Raw genomic sequence first — 13,532 nt, forward strand, 5'->3', positions numbered from 1 at the left:
TGCTGCCATTATCAAGGATTGGGCAAAACTAGCATTTGTTTCTTGATATGGAGAACCATATTTTGTATTGAATAATCTGAACAGAATGGTTTTTTTTCATTCATTCAACAAACATTGAGTACCTACTATGTTTTCTAATGTTCTAAGGACTGGAATTACATCAGCGAGTAAAGTGATAAATGCAAAAGCAATACAAAAATTTAAAAGTAAATTATAGCATGTTAGGTTAGAAGTGCTATGAAGAAGAATGAATCAGGGAAGAACTTAGTAGTATTTATTAATTTATCTGTCTACTCATTTATTTGACAAACATTTATTGAACAACCACCATTAGCCAGGCACTGTTGGGCCTTAGTAATACAAACATAAATAAAATGGGGTTCTATAAGGGAAGGGAAGCAAAAATAATATAAAAACAGGGAGGGGGACAAAACATAAGAGACTCTTAAATATGGAGAACAAACAGAGGGTTACTAGAGGGGTTGTGAGAGGGGGTATGGGCTAAATGGGTAAGGGGCATTAAGGAATCTATCCCTGAAATCATTGTTATACTATATGCTAACTAACTTGGATACAAATTAAAAAAATAAATTAAAAAAATGGGGTTCTTGGCCTTAAGAAGAAACTCATGGCCTAGTGAGAAGAAGGATGAGTGAACAAAGAAAAGAATACTTTGGGTATAAGATGCTGTAATAGAAGTATATGAAAGATACAAAGGACACCCAAGAAGGCATAGTTAACTCTGTTTTGGGTGGTCAGGACAGCATCATAGAAGAGATACTTGAGTGAAATCTGGCAAGATGAACGGGAAGTTGCTGGTGGCTGGATAAGCTGGGAGAATTCCAGGAAAGGGAATAGCAGTGGTGTGTGTGTGTGTCTTGGGGAGTGACATTGAAGAGGTTGTGTTACATGTACCTTGGTGTGGCTGTGGTTTTGCTTTGTTACTCTTGGAATTGTGGTTGAAGTGGAACTGGGGACCGTCTGTGCTAAGCTTTGACTGTATCCTGTAGGCTCGTGACTTAGTCTTGGAGGTATTTTTAGCCTGGCAGTGTATGGGTGTGTGCAGTCACAGAAATAGCAAGGTGCATCTTACTAGAGTGTCACTTTACTCAAGGGGAAAAAGCACACCGTTTTTAAGTTAAGATCAAATATGACTGTATTATAGAACAAATGGAGTATTCTTATGAATTATAAAGAAAATTTTTTCTTGCTTTGTGAGTTCCAAGCTACATCCTCAGGCCTTCAAAGGCCCAGGTTCTTTCTCCTACCTGTAGAGGTAGTTGTGTGAAAAACTAGGCAATGAGGAGTTGTTAAAAGTTATTTTCCATAGGGTGCCTGGGTGGCTCAGTTGGTGATCCCAGGGTTGTGGGATCGAGCCCTGCAACAGGCTCCATGCTGGGTGTGGAGCCTGCTTGGGATTCTCTCTCCCTCTGCGCCTCTCCCCGACTCATGCTCCCTCTCTCTAAAATTTAAAAAAAAAAAAAAAAGATACTACTGCAGATATGATGAGATTTTTTAAAAATGGTAGGTTGAAATAGGGCAAGATTTGCATGCAATGAAATTCGTTTAGGAGACTATTATAAACTAGAGACTATATTGTAAACTAGGAGACTATAGTTAAACTAGAAATGTTGATATCTGAGTTCTTTGAACCTAGGGTTAGTATTCATATTTTCCCACAAAATCTAGTATAGTGCATGAAATTTGAATATTTTATATCTTAGATAAAGATTTTATGTAATTTGTCAGTGATAGATGTTGGGGAACTTGCATACATTTCGTGATTAGTCTTTTAAAAAGTCAAATCAGGGGTGCCCAGATGGCTCAGTCCGTTAAGCATCTGACTTTGGCTCAGGTCACCATCTCATGGTTTGTGAGTTGGAGCCCCATGTCAGGCTCTCTGCTGTCAGCGCAGAGCCTGCTTTGGATCCCCTGTCCCCTTCCCTTTCTGCCCCTTCCCCGATTGTGCGCGTGCACACTCTCTCAAAATAAATAAACTTAAAAAAAAAAAAGTCACAACTAGGTTCCCAATGGTTTGGTGGCAGCGTTGCAGACGCAGATCTTTGTGGAGACCCTGATGGGCAAGACCATCTCCCTCGAGGTTGAGCCCAGTGACACTAGTGAGAATGTCAAAGCCAAAGTCCAAGCCAAGGAGGGCATCTCACCTGACCAGCAGTGTCTGATTTTTGCTGGCAAACAACTGGAAGATGGCTGCACTTCATTAGACTACAATACCCAGAAAGAGTCCACCCTATACTTGGTGCTTTGCCTGCGGGTGGCGTCATTGAGCCTTCCCTCTGCCAGCTGGCCCAGAAATACAACTGCGACAGGATGATCTGCCACAAGTGTTGCACCCCTGTGCAGTTAACTGCCGCAAGAAGTGTGGCCACACCAACAACCCACGCCCTAAGAAGGTCAAATAAGGCCTGTCTACCGGCTCTTCCTTTACTCGCAGGGATGCCTTCTGCCCAAGACCCAGGGCCCTGGGACTTCAATAAAGTGTCCCTTTCATTGAAAAAAAAAAAGTGAAATCAGCTGATAAGCTATGATAAACCGCTTAGTCATTGGATTTCTTAACAGTCATTAGACAGTAATGCATATGAAAATTATTTTTAATCAGAATTCGTTCTTCAAAATTATTAAAGGTAACATATATATTTAGCTCTTTTAAAAACTAGGATGGTATTTGTTGTCATTAATTTGGCCTGAGACCTGCTTTCAGAGTACCCATATCTTCTCAGATGCTGCTTTTGTGATCATTTTTGCTCATCTATCTCAGTAAGTGTGTTTGTTTTGAAGCTTCATGTGGTTTTCCCAGACTCCGTTGCATTGTTGATGTGGTTGAATGGAATCAAGGGTTTAAGTTGCCAGAGTAGAATAGATCAAAGATGGGTTTTGGCTAGGAAAGTATCTGATAATGTTAATAGTGTTCACTTAAAGACAAATCTATTTCTCTTTGTAAAAGGTAAATCTTTCCTATTTCAGATTTTAAAAACTTCTTAAGCTTCCTTTTTCCTCTCTTTGGAATTAGATTGGGTTCTGTAGGAAATCTGATTCAAAGAGCTAGATCACATAGGGTACCTGCATGGTTCAGTTGGTTAAACATCTGTCCACCCATCGGACTCTTTATTTCATTTCAGGTCATGACCTCACAGTTTGATTCCTGAGATGGAGCCCCGAATTGGGCTCTGTGCTGACAGCGTGGGGCCTGCTTGGATTTCTCTCTCTCCTCTTTCTCTGCCCCTCCCCACACTTGCACGCTCACTGTCTCTGAAAATAAACATTAAAAAAAACAGATCATAAAAATTATCAGTGAGTTTATGAAACATATAGGTAATTTCTAAAAGCAGAGAAAGCTGGAATTTTCTAGAAACACAGCAATTCTTAACCTCTTATTCATGGATAGTCTTCAGGGGTTCCTGAAGTTGCTGAAATATCATGCAAAATGAGTGAATTTGTATCTGCGTTTTTCTCAGGATAAATCCCAGGTTTTCAGAAGGACCTGTGACTTCAAAAAAGGTTAAGTATCATTGCTGAAGTTTCTTTAATACTTGCAATTGAAGATGGAGTGCCTGGGTGGCTCGCTTGGTTAAGTGTCTGACTCTTGATATTGGCTCGGGTCATGATCTCACCATTGTGAGATCGAGCCCTGCACTGGGCTCTGTGCTGAGCGTGGAACCTGCTTAGGATTCTCTCTCTGCCCCTCCCCTGCTCTCTGTCTCTCTCTCTCTCTCAAAAAAAAAATAAAAAAAACCTTTAAAAAAATACTTGTAATTCAAGAAAATGAAAGGTTTTTTAAATTTATTTTTATTTTTTTTTAATGTTTATTTATTTTTGAGACAGAGAGAGACAGAGCATGAATGGGGTAGGGTCAGAGAGAGAGGGAGACACAGAATCCGAAGCAGGCTCCAGACTCCTAGCCGTCAGCACAGAGCCCGACGCGGGGCTCGAACCCATGGACCGTGAGATCATGAACTGAGCCGAAGTCGGATGCCCAACCGACTGAGCCACCCAGGCGCCCCAAGAAAATGAAAGGTTTTGATGATGTTTAACTTATACCAAGTAGTCACTCTTGTTCATTTAACATTTAAGGAAAATGAGGCCTAGAGAGATTGATTGATTTGCCCAATAACACAAAATTCTCTTAATTTTTAGTCCATTTTCCTTCTTTAATCATTTTTTTAAAAAATGATGTTCTCTTTCTTCCCCACTTTCTGTTTCCCACTCCTTTACCAAGGACAGTGATCAAAGATTAGAATAGTGTATGTAGTTGGTACATTTTTTTTATAGCCCCAAGAGGTATTCCTTGGTTCTGTTGTAGTTTTTGTTTTGTTTTTTGTTTTTTTTTGTTTTTTTTTTGATGAGAGTCTTATAATTTGAAGTAGCATCACATAGGTTGTTTATAATTATCAAAACCAAATCTTAATAGCACTAGTATACAGAGGTCTAAGTGATTTAATTAAGTATGTGGGAAAAGCAGGTTTGAGAGAGGTCAATACCATACCTTTTCGTACCCTGGACCGCCTCACCCTCTGCTGCATGTTTTCTTAGCATGTAAACCACCCCCTTTCTCCTCTTCCGCATTCCTTTTCCTCCAATAGATAGTAAAATAAGCAGGAGTGTTTTGATATAGGTGTTTGTTGTGCAGAACCATGTAGAAGCAACATCGTATGGTATAAATAGCATGATGGGTTGTCTAAAGTAAAAGTCATTAGTCAAATGTTATTTGTGAAATTGTGGCTTAAACTTTGAAATTGTGCTTTTATAATGAAAGGCAAAATGATTTTATGCATTAAATGAAGATTTCAGGAACTATTCTTGTGTGATATAATCTAAAGTGTTTAGACAGTTGCTTGTTTGAAGCTGTAACTTCTAGAATTATAGTTTCTATATTTAGGTCTGGCCAGAATTTCATCTGGAAGCTCTAGTCTATAATGTGTGAAACTATTACTTTTCTCTTTTCGTTTTTCATAACTGCTTTCCTTTACTCTTCTACATGTATATAAAAAAACATTATGATGCATGTAGAAAAACCTTTTATGCAAAAATCTTGATGGTTTTAAAAATTGCAAAATTAACATATTAATATTTTGAAATTTTATTAGTTTCCATTCAGTAAATTTAAAAGGAACTTTGTAGAAAAATTTTAAAACATCCAATTCATAAAATCCATTATTTCAAAAAAAATTTTTTTAATGTTTATTTATTTTTGAGAGAGAGAGATAGAGACAGAATGTGAGCAGGGGAGGGGCAGAGAGAGAGGGAGACACAGAATCCGAAGCAGGCTCCGGGCTCCGAGCTATCAGCACAGAGCCCGACGCGGGGCTCGACCCCACAAATGGCGAGATCCTGACCTGAGCCGAAGTTGGACGCCCAACCGACTGAGCCACCCAGGCTCCCGTAAAATCCATTATTTCAGAGTATAAAATGAATACATGTTCTTTGTAAAAAGTCAAGCAGCAGGTATGGTAAAAAGTGAAGGTGCCACCCCATCCTTATTGAAAGAAAACAAACAATTTATTAAACTATGAACTTAGCAGTGGTTTCTTCACTCCAGTTAGTGTCTTGTGGTTTGCATTGGCGCTGCTTAAGTCTTGATCAAGGCCTTCTAACAATAGAGGAATTCATAGCAGGATAAAGGAAAAAGAGCCTTAAAAATTATTCCAGAACATGTTTGCTTTATGTTAGCAGATAAACAGGCCATTTCTTGCTTTATGCAAAGTATTGTTCCACTGTCATGTGGTATAAAAGGCCTATGGGCTAAAGATAGATAGGGAGCATATCAGAGAGACAAAATGGTCCATTACCCTCACCTCCTACTTCTTCCCAATATTTTATTATGAAAATTCAAACATTCAGGAAGGTTGAAGGTATTTTACAGTGTATACTTAACATACCCATCATATTCTACCATTAACATTTTTCTATGCTTCGTTTTTCATATATCTATCTTTCCATCAATCCATCTTGTTTTTTCACACATTTCAAAGTAAATTGCGAACACTGATACTTTTCTTACACATTTCAGCATGCATATTATTAACTGGATTTCAGTATTTGTTTTGAGTGTTTTCTTTATATGTAAAATTTACCCACAGTGAAAAATACAAAACTTAAAGGTGCATTTGCTGAGTTCTAATAAATGCCTATACTTGGGTAATCTCAGGTGACTTTTTACCGTATTAAAATATATGTAATACAATTTATCATTTTAACCATTTTTAAGTATATATTTCAGTGGCATTAAGTATATTCATATTGTTGTACCACCATCACTACTATCCATTCTACCTTTTTTTTTTTTCATCTTCTCATACTGAAACTCTGTACCCATGAAACAGTGAGTTCCTGTTTTGTCCCAATACTCAGCCTCTAGTAATCACTATTGTACTTTCTGTTTCTAATGTGTTTGACTATGTTACATACTTCATGTAAGTGGAATAATGTATTATTTGTCCTTTCGTGTTTGATTTCACTTAGCCTGTTGTTTTCAAGATTCACCCATGCTACAGCTTGTGTCAGAATTTCGTTCCTTTTTAAGGCCGATTAATATGAAGTGACTTTATTTTTAAGTTGCTGATGCCTTTGTGTTTCTTAATTGATCTTTCTTCAAATAAATCACTCTGTGTAACAAAGGTAAGTGAGTATTGAGGATTGGTTGAGGATTCCCCCAATATCTTCTTTTTTAATTGTTTTTTTAATGTTTTATTTATTTTTGAGAGAAAGAGCAGGGGCAGGGCAGAGAGAGAGGGAGGGACAGAGGATCCAAAGCAGGGTCTGTGCTGACAGTAGAGAGCCTGACATGGGGCTTGAGCTCACGGGGATGGTCCCCAGGGGCAGGTGTAGATAACTGATGGGCCCTGCTGTCCCTGAAGAGGTAGCTTCCACTTTGGCTCCAGGAGACTGGTGGAATGAAAAGTATTGGGACCAGAAACTGGTTGCCCTTGCTCACAATTTAACAAGGGAAACCAGAAAGCTGGATATTTGTGTGAAATATTTATAATTTCCTAATGTTGGCAACTAATGTAACTAAAAATATTATTCTTTGCATGGCCAAAGAAAACATGTGTGGGCCAAATTTACTCTGCCAGCCGACCATTTATGACCTTTGCTAGTTAAGGAAAAAATCTTACCTTTTCTCATAGAGAAAAGTTTTACTACTGAGTATGAAATGTATTTTAAAGCTACATATTCTGGGGGCGCCTGGGTGGCGCAGTCGGTTAAGCGTCCGACTTCAGCCAGGTCACGATCTCGCGGTCCGTGAGTTCGAGCCCCGCGTCAGGCTCTGGGCTGATGGCTCGGAGCCTGGAGCCTGTTTCCGATTCTGTGTCTCCCTCTCTCTCTGCCCCTCCTCCGTTCATGCTCTGTCTCTCTCTGTCCCAAAAATAAATAAAAAACGTTGAAAAAAAAATTTTAAGTAAAGCTACATATTCTGTATTTTAGGGTAAATGTATTTTTGATGTCAGATTCCTGAGACTATTTTGGAAAAACCATGATGTTACAGGGTTTTTTTTAATTTTTAATTCATAATCAGCCTAATTACTTTGTAGTTTTTAAATTACTCTTATAATCAAAAGAATAATACTAATTCTTCATGATAAAAATTTCAAACATAGAATTACATAATGTAGAAAATGAAGGCCTTCTCTAAGTCATCCCTATATCATTACTGTATTTGTGTTATACTTTTTTTTTTTTTTAAGTTTATTTATAATCTCTACACCCAACATGGAGCTTGAACTCACAACCCTGAGATCAGGAGACACATGCTGTACTGACTGAGCCAGAGCCAGGCAACCCTTGTGTTATACATTGTTATTAAAACCTCATAGGACTCAGTGCTTTTTAGGAGTGTGTAGATGATGATACCTGATATGTTATAACTTCATTTGTTTTTACTACCTGAAAATTTGTGTAATGATAACCACGCTTTTGTGTTTTTAGTAGTATACCAATGCATAAAATGTATTATGAAAGGTGACCTGATAAACAGTTTATTGGGTTGTTCTTTCCAGGATTCATTAGGCACTTAAGCTCCTAATTCCACCAAAGATTCTTCAGCAGGGGCACAGTGAGGGCATAGTCTTTAGTGCCCTGAATAATACCACCACAAAGCCTTTCCCTCAATAAAGGGAAAAGGCATAGTATGCACCATTGCTTTGGATATAATGTAATTTGTGTAACTTAAACATAATTCAGAGTGTTACAAGTAATGGAAAAGGAAACTACAAATGTAAAATATGTCTTAGATGAATGGAGACATAAAATGAAATGTAAAATGTAGTCATTTTCCTAAATCTGTGTTAAGAAATATAGCTCTCTGTAAAGCCATATATTCTTGGGGCACCTGGGTGGTTCAGTCAGTTAAGCGTCTAACTTCGGCTCAGGTCATGATCTCACAGTTCATGGGTTTGAGCCCCACTTTGGGCTCTTCGCTGACAGTGCAGAGCCTACTTTGAATCCTCTCTCTCTGTCCCTCCCCGTTTACTCAGTCTCTCTCAAAAATAAACACTTAAATAAATAAATAAAAGCTGTATATTATAAATTGAGTTCATTCAAGAATATTTACAAGTTCTTACCTGAATCAAACTTGTGCTCTGTGACAAGCCTATCTTCTCGCAGGAAATCAGACTTTAAACAATGAATTACATAACTATTTTATTTATTTATTTATTTATTTATTTATTATTATTATTTTTTAATTTTTTTTATTTGACGTTTATTTATTTTTGAGACATAGAGCACGAACGGGGGAGGGTCAGAGAGAGAGGGAGACACAGAATCTGAAACAGGCTCCAGGCTCTGAGCTGTCAGCACAGAGCCCGATGCGGGGCTCGAACTCACGGAGTGTGAGATCATGACCTGAGCTGAAGTCGGTCGCCCAACCGACTGAGCCACCCAGGCGCCCCACATAACTATTTTAATAAAAATTTTGCAAGGGGCACTAAAAAGGTACAGTGTGCTGCCGTAAGGCTGTAAAGGGTAAGTGAAATCATCTCGAGACTGTGAGATGGTTGGTTGTCTTGAGGAAATGATATTTGATCTGGGCTATGTAAGGATGGGTACAAATTAAATGGGCAGAAGTTTGGAGATGGTGGGATCATTCCAAGGAAAGTGAAATGTTGTGTGATGGTCCTGGGTGGAAGGAGCAGGGATTGAAAAAGAGTGGGTTGGAGTGCAGAGAACAAAGGGGAGGCATATAGAGATCAGATCCTGAGGGGCAAGAAGCCACGTTAAGATTAGGTCTATTCCTTTTGATAGGGTGACTATAAATGTATTGTCCAAACCAGGCCATTTGAGAATAAAAGGCAGCACCATTACTAATATGAATAAGTAAATAAATAACTACATGTATTTATATATTTATAAAAAACCAGATTTTTATAATGCTGTTACTTGGATATTAGTCACTTACCAATAGCAGCAACATGGTGTGGGATGTTTGCAGCAAGCTTGCTATGGAAGATGACTCTAAACTATATACTAGCATATGCCAACTGTATAAGATCATTGAAGGCAATTTTAGTGTAATTTTGGCCACTGGCTAATTTCACAACCCTGAGTATTCTAGGACTCCATGTGCTTTAGTTTCCCTCCTCTTGTTTTGAATCTTCTTTTAAAAAATGTATTATTGGGGCGCCTGGGTGGCGCAGTCCGTTAAGCGTCCGACTTCAGCCAGGTCACGATCTCGCGGTCTGTGAGTTCGAGCCCCGCGTTGGGCTCTGGGCTGATGGCTCAGAGCCTGGAGCCTGTTTCCGATTCTGTGTCTCCCTCTCTCTCTGCCCCTCCCCCATTCATGCTCTGTCTCTCTCTGTCCCAAAAATAAATAAAAAACGTTGAAAAAAACCTTTTTTTTAAATAAAAAAAAATAAAAAATAAATGTATTGTTGACATTTCAAGCCTATAAAACACAGACTAGTGTAGCAAATTCAATATCCTCATCACCAAGTTTGGGTAATTATTAAAATAATTATTAAATTTGTTTTATTTATATTTTTCATCTCCTGGATTATTTTGAAGCAAATTCCAGATGACTTCCCTTTACCAATTGTGTGGTTACCCTGAGCTATAGTTCATACAGTAAAGACAGGTTAAATGCCTGATATTTTCCCTTTCTTTACCAGCCAATAACATGTTATATTTTGTTGCAGATTGATCTCCTATCAAGAATTCTTGGCATTTGAATCTGTTTTGTGTGCTCCAGATTCTATGTTCATAGTGGCTTTCCAGTTGTTTGACAAGAGTGGAAATGGAGAGGTGACATTTGGTAAGGAAAAAAAAAGATTATAAGGGATAAGTGAAGTTAGTGAAGCTGGTCCAGTCTTTAATTGCTAAATCTAGTAAATGCATATAAATTGCTGATTATCTAGGAGCTAGTTAATAAGTGAAGTATTGATTTCCTCAAAGAATTTACACAGATAAAATTAAAATGGTGTATTTCTTTAAAGCATTAGACAATTGCAAAAAATTAAGGAATCTTTGCTCATTGAGTCATTTATTGACACTTTTACATTCCAAAAATATGTGGTGTAAACTTTTCTTGCTCTGGGCTAGCCTGAGCAAAATTCTTTATGAAACAGACGAGGAACAACATGGAATAATCATATCATTCTTGAAGGGATTTTTGGGTAGAGAGTGCAAAGCTCCTCAGTAGCAGTTTGGAAAAGTGCTACGATGTAACACCAAGAATGGAACTGAAGGAGGGAGTTAACAATAGTTAGCATTCTCTGAATCACCATTGTAGATTTTTGATTTTAGGAAACAAGCCTAGAACATTGAAACTAACATTTGTGTTAAATATAGAAATTGATATAAATCCTTTGCTAGGCATATAATCTAGCACGAGATCAGTGTTTGACAAGCATATAAACTAGAATTTCTGTTTGTAGCCATGTATGTTTTAGTTTTTAAAGACGCTTATTTGCAGAAATTAGTTTATGTTTACCATATCTGCTAATTTTTCCTGCAACAGGTTTTTCAATAAAAACAATGCAGTGTTTTCAAAGACCTTGAATCCTCTTCTTTTTAAAAAAATATTTATATACTTTTATTGTGATAAAAGAACACATAAAATCTTAACCATTTTTCAGTGTACAGTTCAGTAGCATTGAGTATATTCACATAGTCGTGAAACAGATTTCCAGAACTTTTTTATCTTGTAAAGCTGAACTTGAGCCCCTTTTATAGGGTGAATTTGCATCAATATGTTGTAGAGAGACTCTTGAAAATCAGGCTTTCCCTGAGCTAAATATTTATTCACCACAGAATTTGTCTTATAAAAAAAAATCCTTCAGTTACACCCAAAGGAGGAAGTATCACTGCCATGAAAAGAATGGTGAGACAATACAGGTATTAGAAGGACCAGTGGTGCTCTTTAATGCTTTTAGTGGGCACATTTTCTAGCTTGGCATTGACTGTTTCCTTTTGTCTATTGACCCAGTTGTTGTCTGTGTAAGATTTCCCCAAATAATTACCTATGCAGAACTCCTTAGGTTTCTGTATCCATGTTGGCATACTCCTGCTTTGGAGCAAGCTCTGGCCACTCTGCCTCGTAAAGAAGGTTGATTTTTCCCAGAAGCACCCAAATTCTGTAGTTTAAAATATAAAACCTTATTATCTCATCACTCAGCATTAACCCCAGACCACTAATAATGCTGCATTTTCTGTTTTCAATAGGTATCACACATTCTCACATGTCTCACTTCCAAATGTGCAGCAATACTTGGGAAATACTTCCATACAAATATCTGTATTAGTGATGGTAGACCTGTGCTTCTATCATGTATCCATTGTTTTAAGAATTAGATTTCCCAAAACCAAATTGTGGGGACTTTTGTCCTTCCTACCTCGGTATCATGGTTCTTTGTGTCATCTCCATTTGATGCTTTTCGCAATTTCTATTTTAAAAAACAAGTCACTCAAGTCAGTTCATCCACTTGACTAACAATAGAGACCCATGCCAGTGTTGATTAGTAGATTAAAATGGGTATAAGAAGCAGTTGAGTGGTTTATGAACACATTTATTTCATGCAAATGAGAGCTTGTAGTTATTAGATCCCAACTTTAGCATTTTAAAGATCTTTTGTTTTTCTCCCAGACTATGATTCATGAGTTAGAATTTTAAGAAAATATAATTAGGATTAGAAACAAAACAAACCAGTTTTAGTTGTTATAGCTCCTGATATGACCTGAAAAATAAACATATGAAGCCTCCAAAATCCTGCTTTCATTTTTCTGCTTCATAATGTAGAGATAGGAAGATTCCTATGGAATGAGGTACTGGTGAATGCCCTTTCAACATTGTTCTTGGAGCCCCTGGCCAGTTGGGTGGTTGTCTTGATGATGGTCATCTGTTTCTTGGGGACCTTGACCATTTTCCCTTCCTGTCTTGCCTCCCTGGTTTTGAGGATTCATTTCAGACAAATTTTCTTAAATAAAAATCATAATGAAGGAGAGAAAGTTTAATTTTATATTATTAAGGAAAGAGGAAAAGCATTGAAACTGTTACAAATGCCATTTAACAAGATTTCTAAGGCCTACTCATTACAGGCTGTTTTCAAGACTACAGAATTTCAGCATAAGGAACTAATTAACTTGGAGTTTATTTTTATAGGATTTTGGATCTGTGTTAAAGGTCAGTTTTCATGTTTGTATCCACTTAATAAAATGAATTGTGCTTATGTATTTATAGATATATGTTTAGGTAAAAGGAAATTATAGATCCATTCTAACTGTAAATCCTTTTCACCGAATGGCCTTATATTTTCTAGTTTAGAATTTATTTAAAGTACAATTTTCTCTTGTGCACACCAGGAGAGAAAGGTGGGAGAGAATATTGGATGCCAGGTGTAATGGAGTGGGGGGGGGGGGGGAACTGTTATGCCATTGGTATCTCGTGGACTATGATGATGATGTTATTATCTGTGTATTTGTATATATTGTTCTCATCTATGCTTTTGTTTTTTTAGATACGCTTTTTAATACACATCAGATTAGATACTTAAGTTGTGTACATTTTTGCAAGTATTTATGTAAATAGGAATATCGAACAACATTTACTTGAGTGCTGGACAAGTTTTTTGTTTCTGTTTTTTAATTGTTAGAGATGCCTCTACTTTGGGGGAGAAGACTTACATTGAGACCTCGGTAATCCATTTCAGAATGTGCAAGCAAGCGCAGGAGAGGGTTCTGGAGTTTTTAAAAGAGTGAATAAAACCATAGTTGTTTCCTCTTTGATGTTCTTTTAATAAAATTTCTAATGCATGCTGTGGATAATTACTTAATGGCTTATATATCTGTTACTGCCACTGTTGAGCCTTGTGGAGGCCGTTGCATGATTGGTGTGTGCTAGATACAGTCTAAACTTGCCTTGGTCTCACTACTAGCCTCTAGTGTACTGGGTATTCTGCTTGATAGAATTAGGTTGAGGTAACCTAGATAACCAGTTATACTACATTGTGTTGTCAGTAGCTGCCTTGCATTTGTCCCACATTTAAAAAATAAAAGCCCATTGCGTTAACAAAGATGTAATC

At 37.4% G+C, this 13,532-nt stretch overlaps 1 protein-coding gene and 1 pseudogene across 2 annotated transcripts in view; both read left to right on the forward strand.

The window, feature by feature from the left end:
- The window catches only part of SLC25A12 (solute carrier family 25 member 12), a 128,070-nt gene that overhangs the window by 45,559 nt on the left and 68,979 nt on the right, over positions 1-13,532 (forward strand). For both annotated transcript variants that reach the window (XM_047869897.1, XM_047869896.1), the window contains one exon: positions 10,152-10,267. In XM_047869897.1, the coding sequence (XP_047725853.1) occupies positions 10,152-10,267 (116 nt within the window). The remainder of the gene's footprint in view (positions 1-10,151; positions 10,268-13,532) is intronic.
- LOC125172736 (ubiquitin-like) lies at positions 128-2,505 on the forward strand (annotated as a pseudogene).

This window comes from Prionailurus viverrinus, chromosome C1 (assembly GCF_022837055.1).
Source record: "Prionailurus viverrinus isolate Anna chromosome C1, UM_Priviv_1.0, whole genome shotgun sequence".
In the NCBI taxonomy this organism is placed as follows: domain Eukaryota; kingdom Metazoa; phylum Chordata; class Mammalia; order Carnivora; family Felidae; genus Prionailurus; species Prionailurus viverrinus.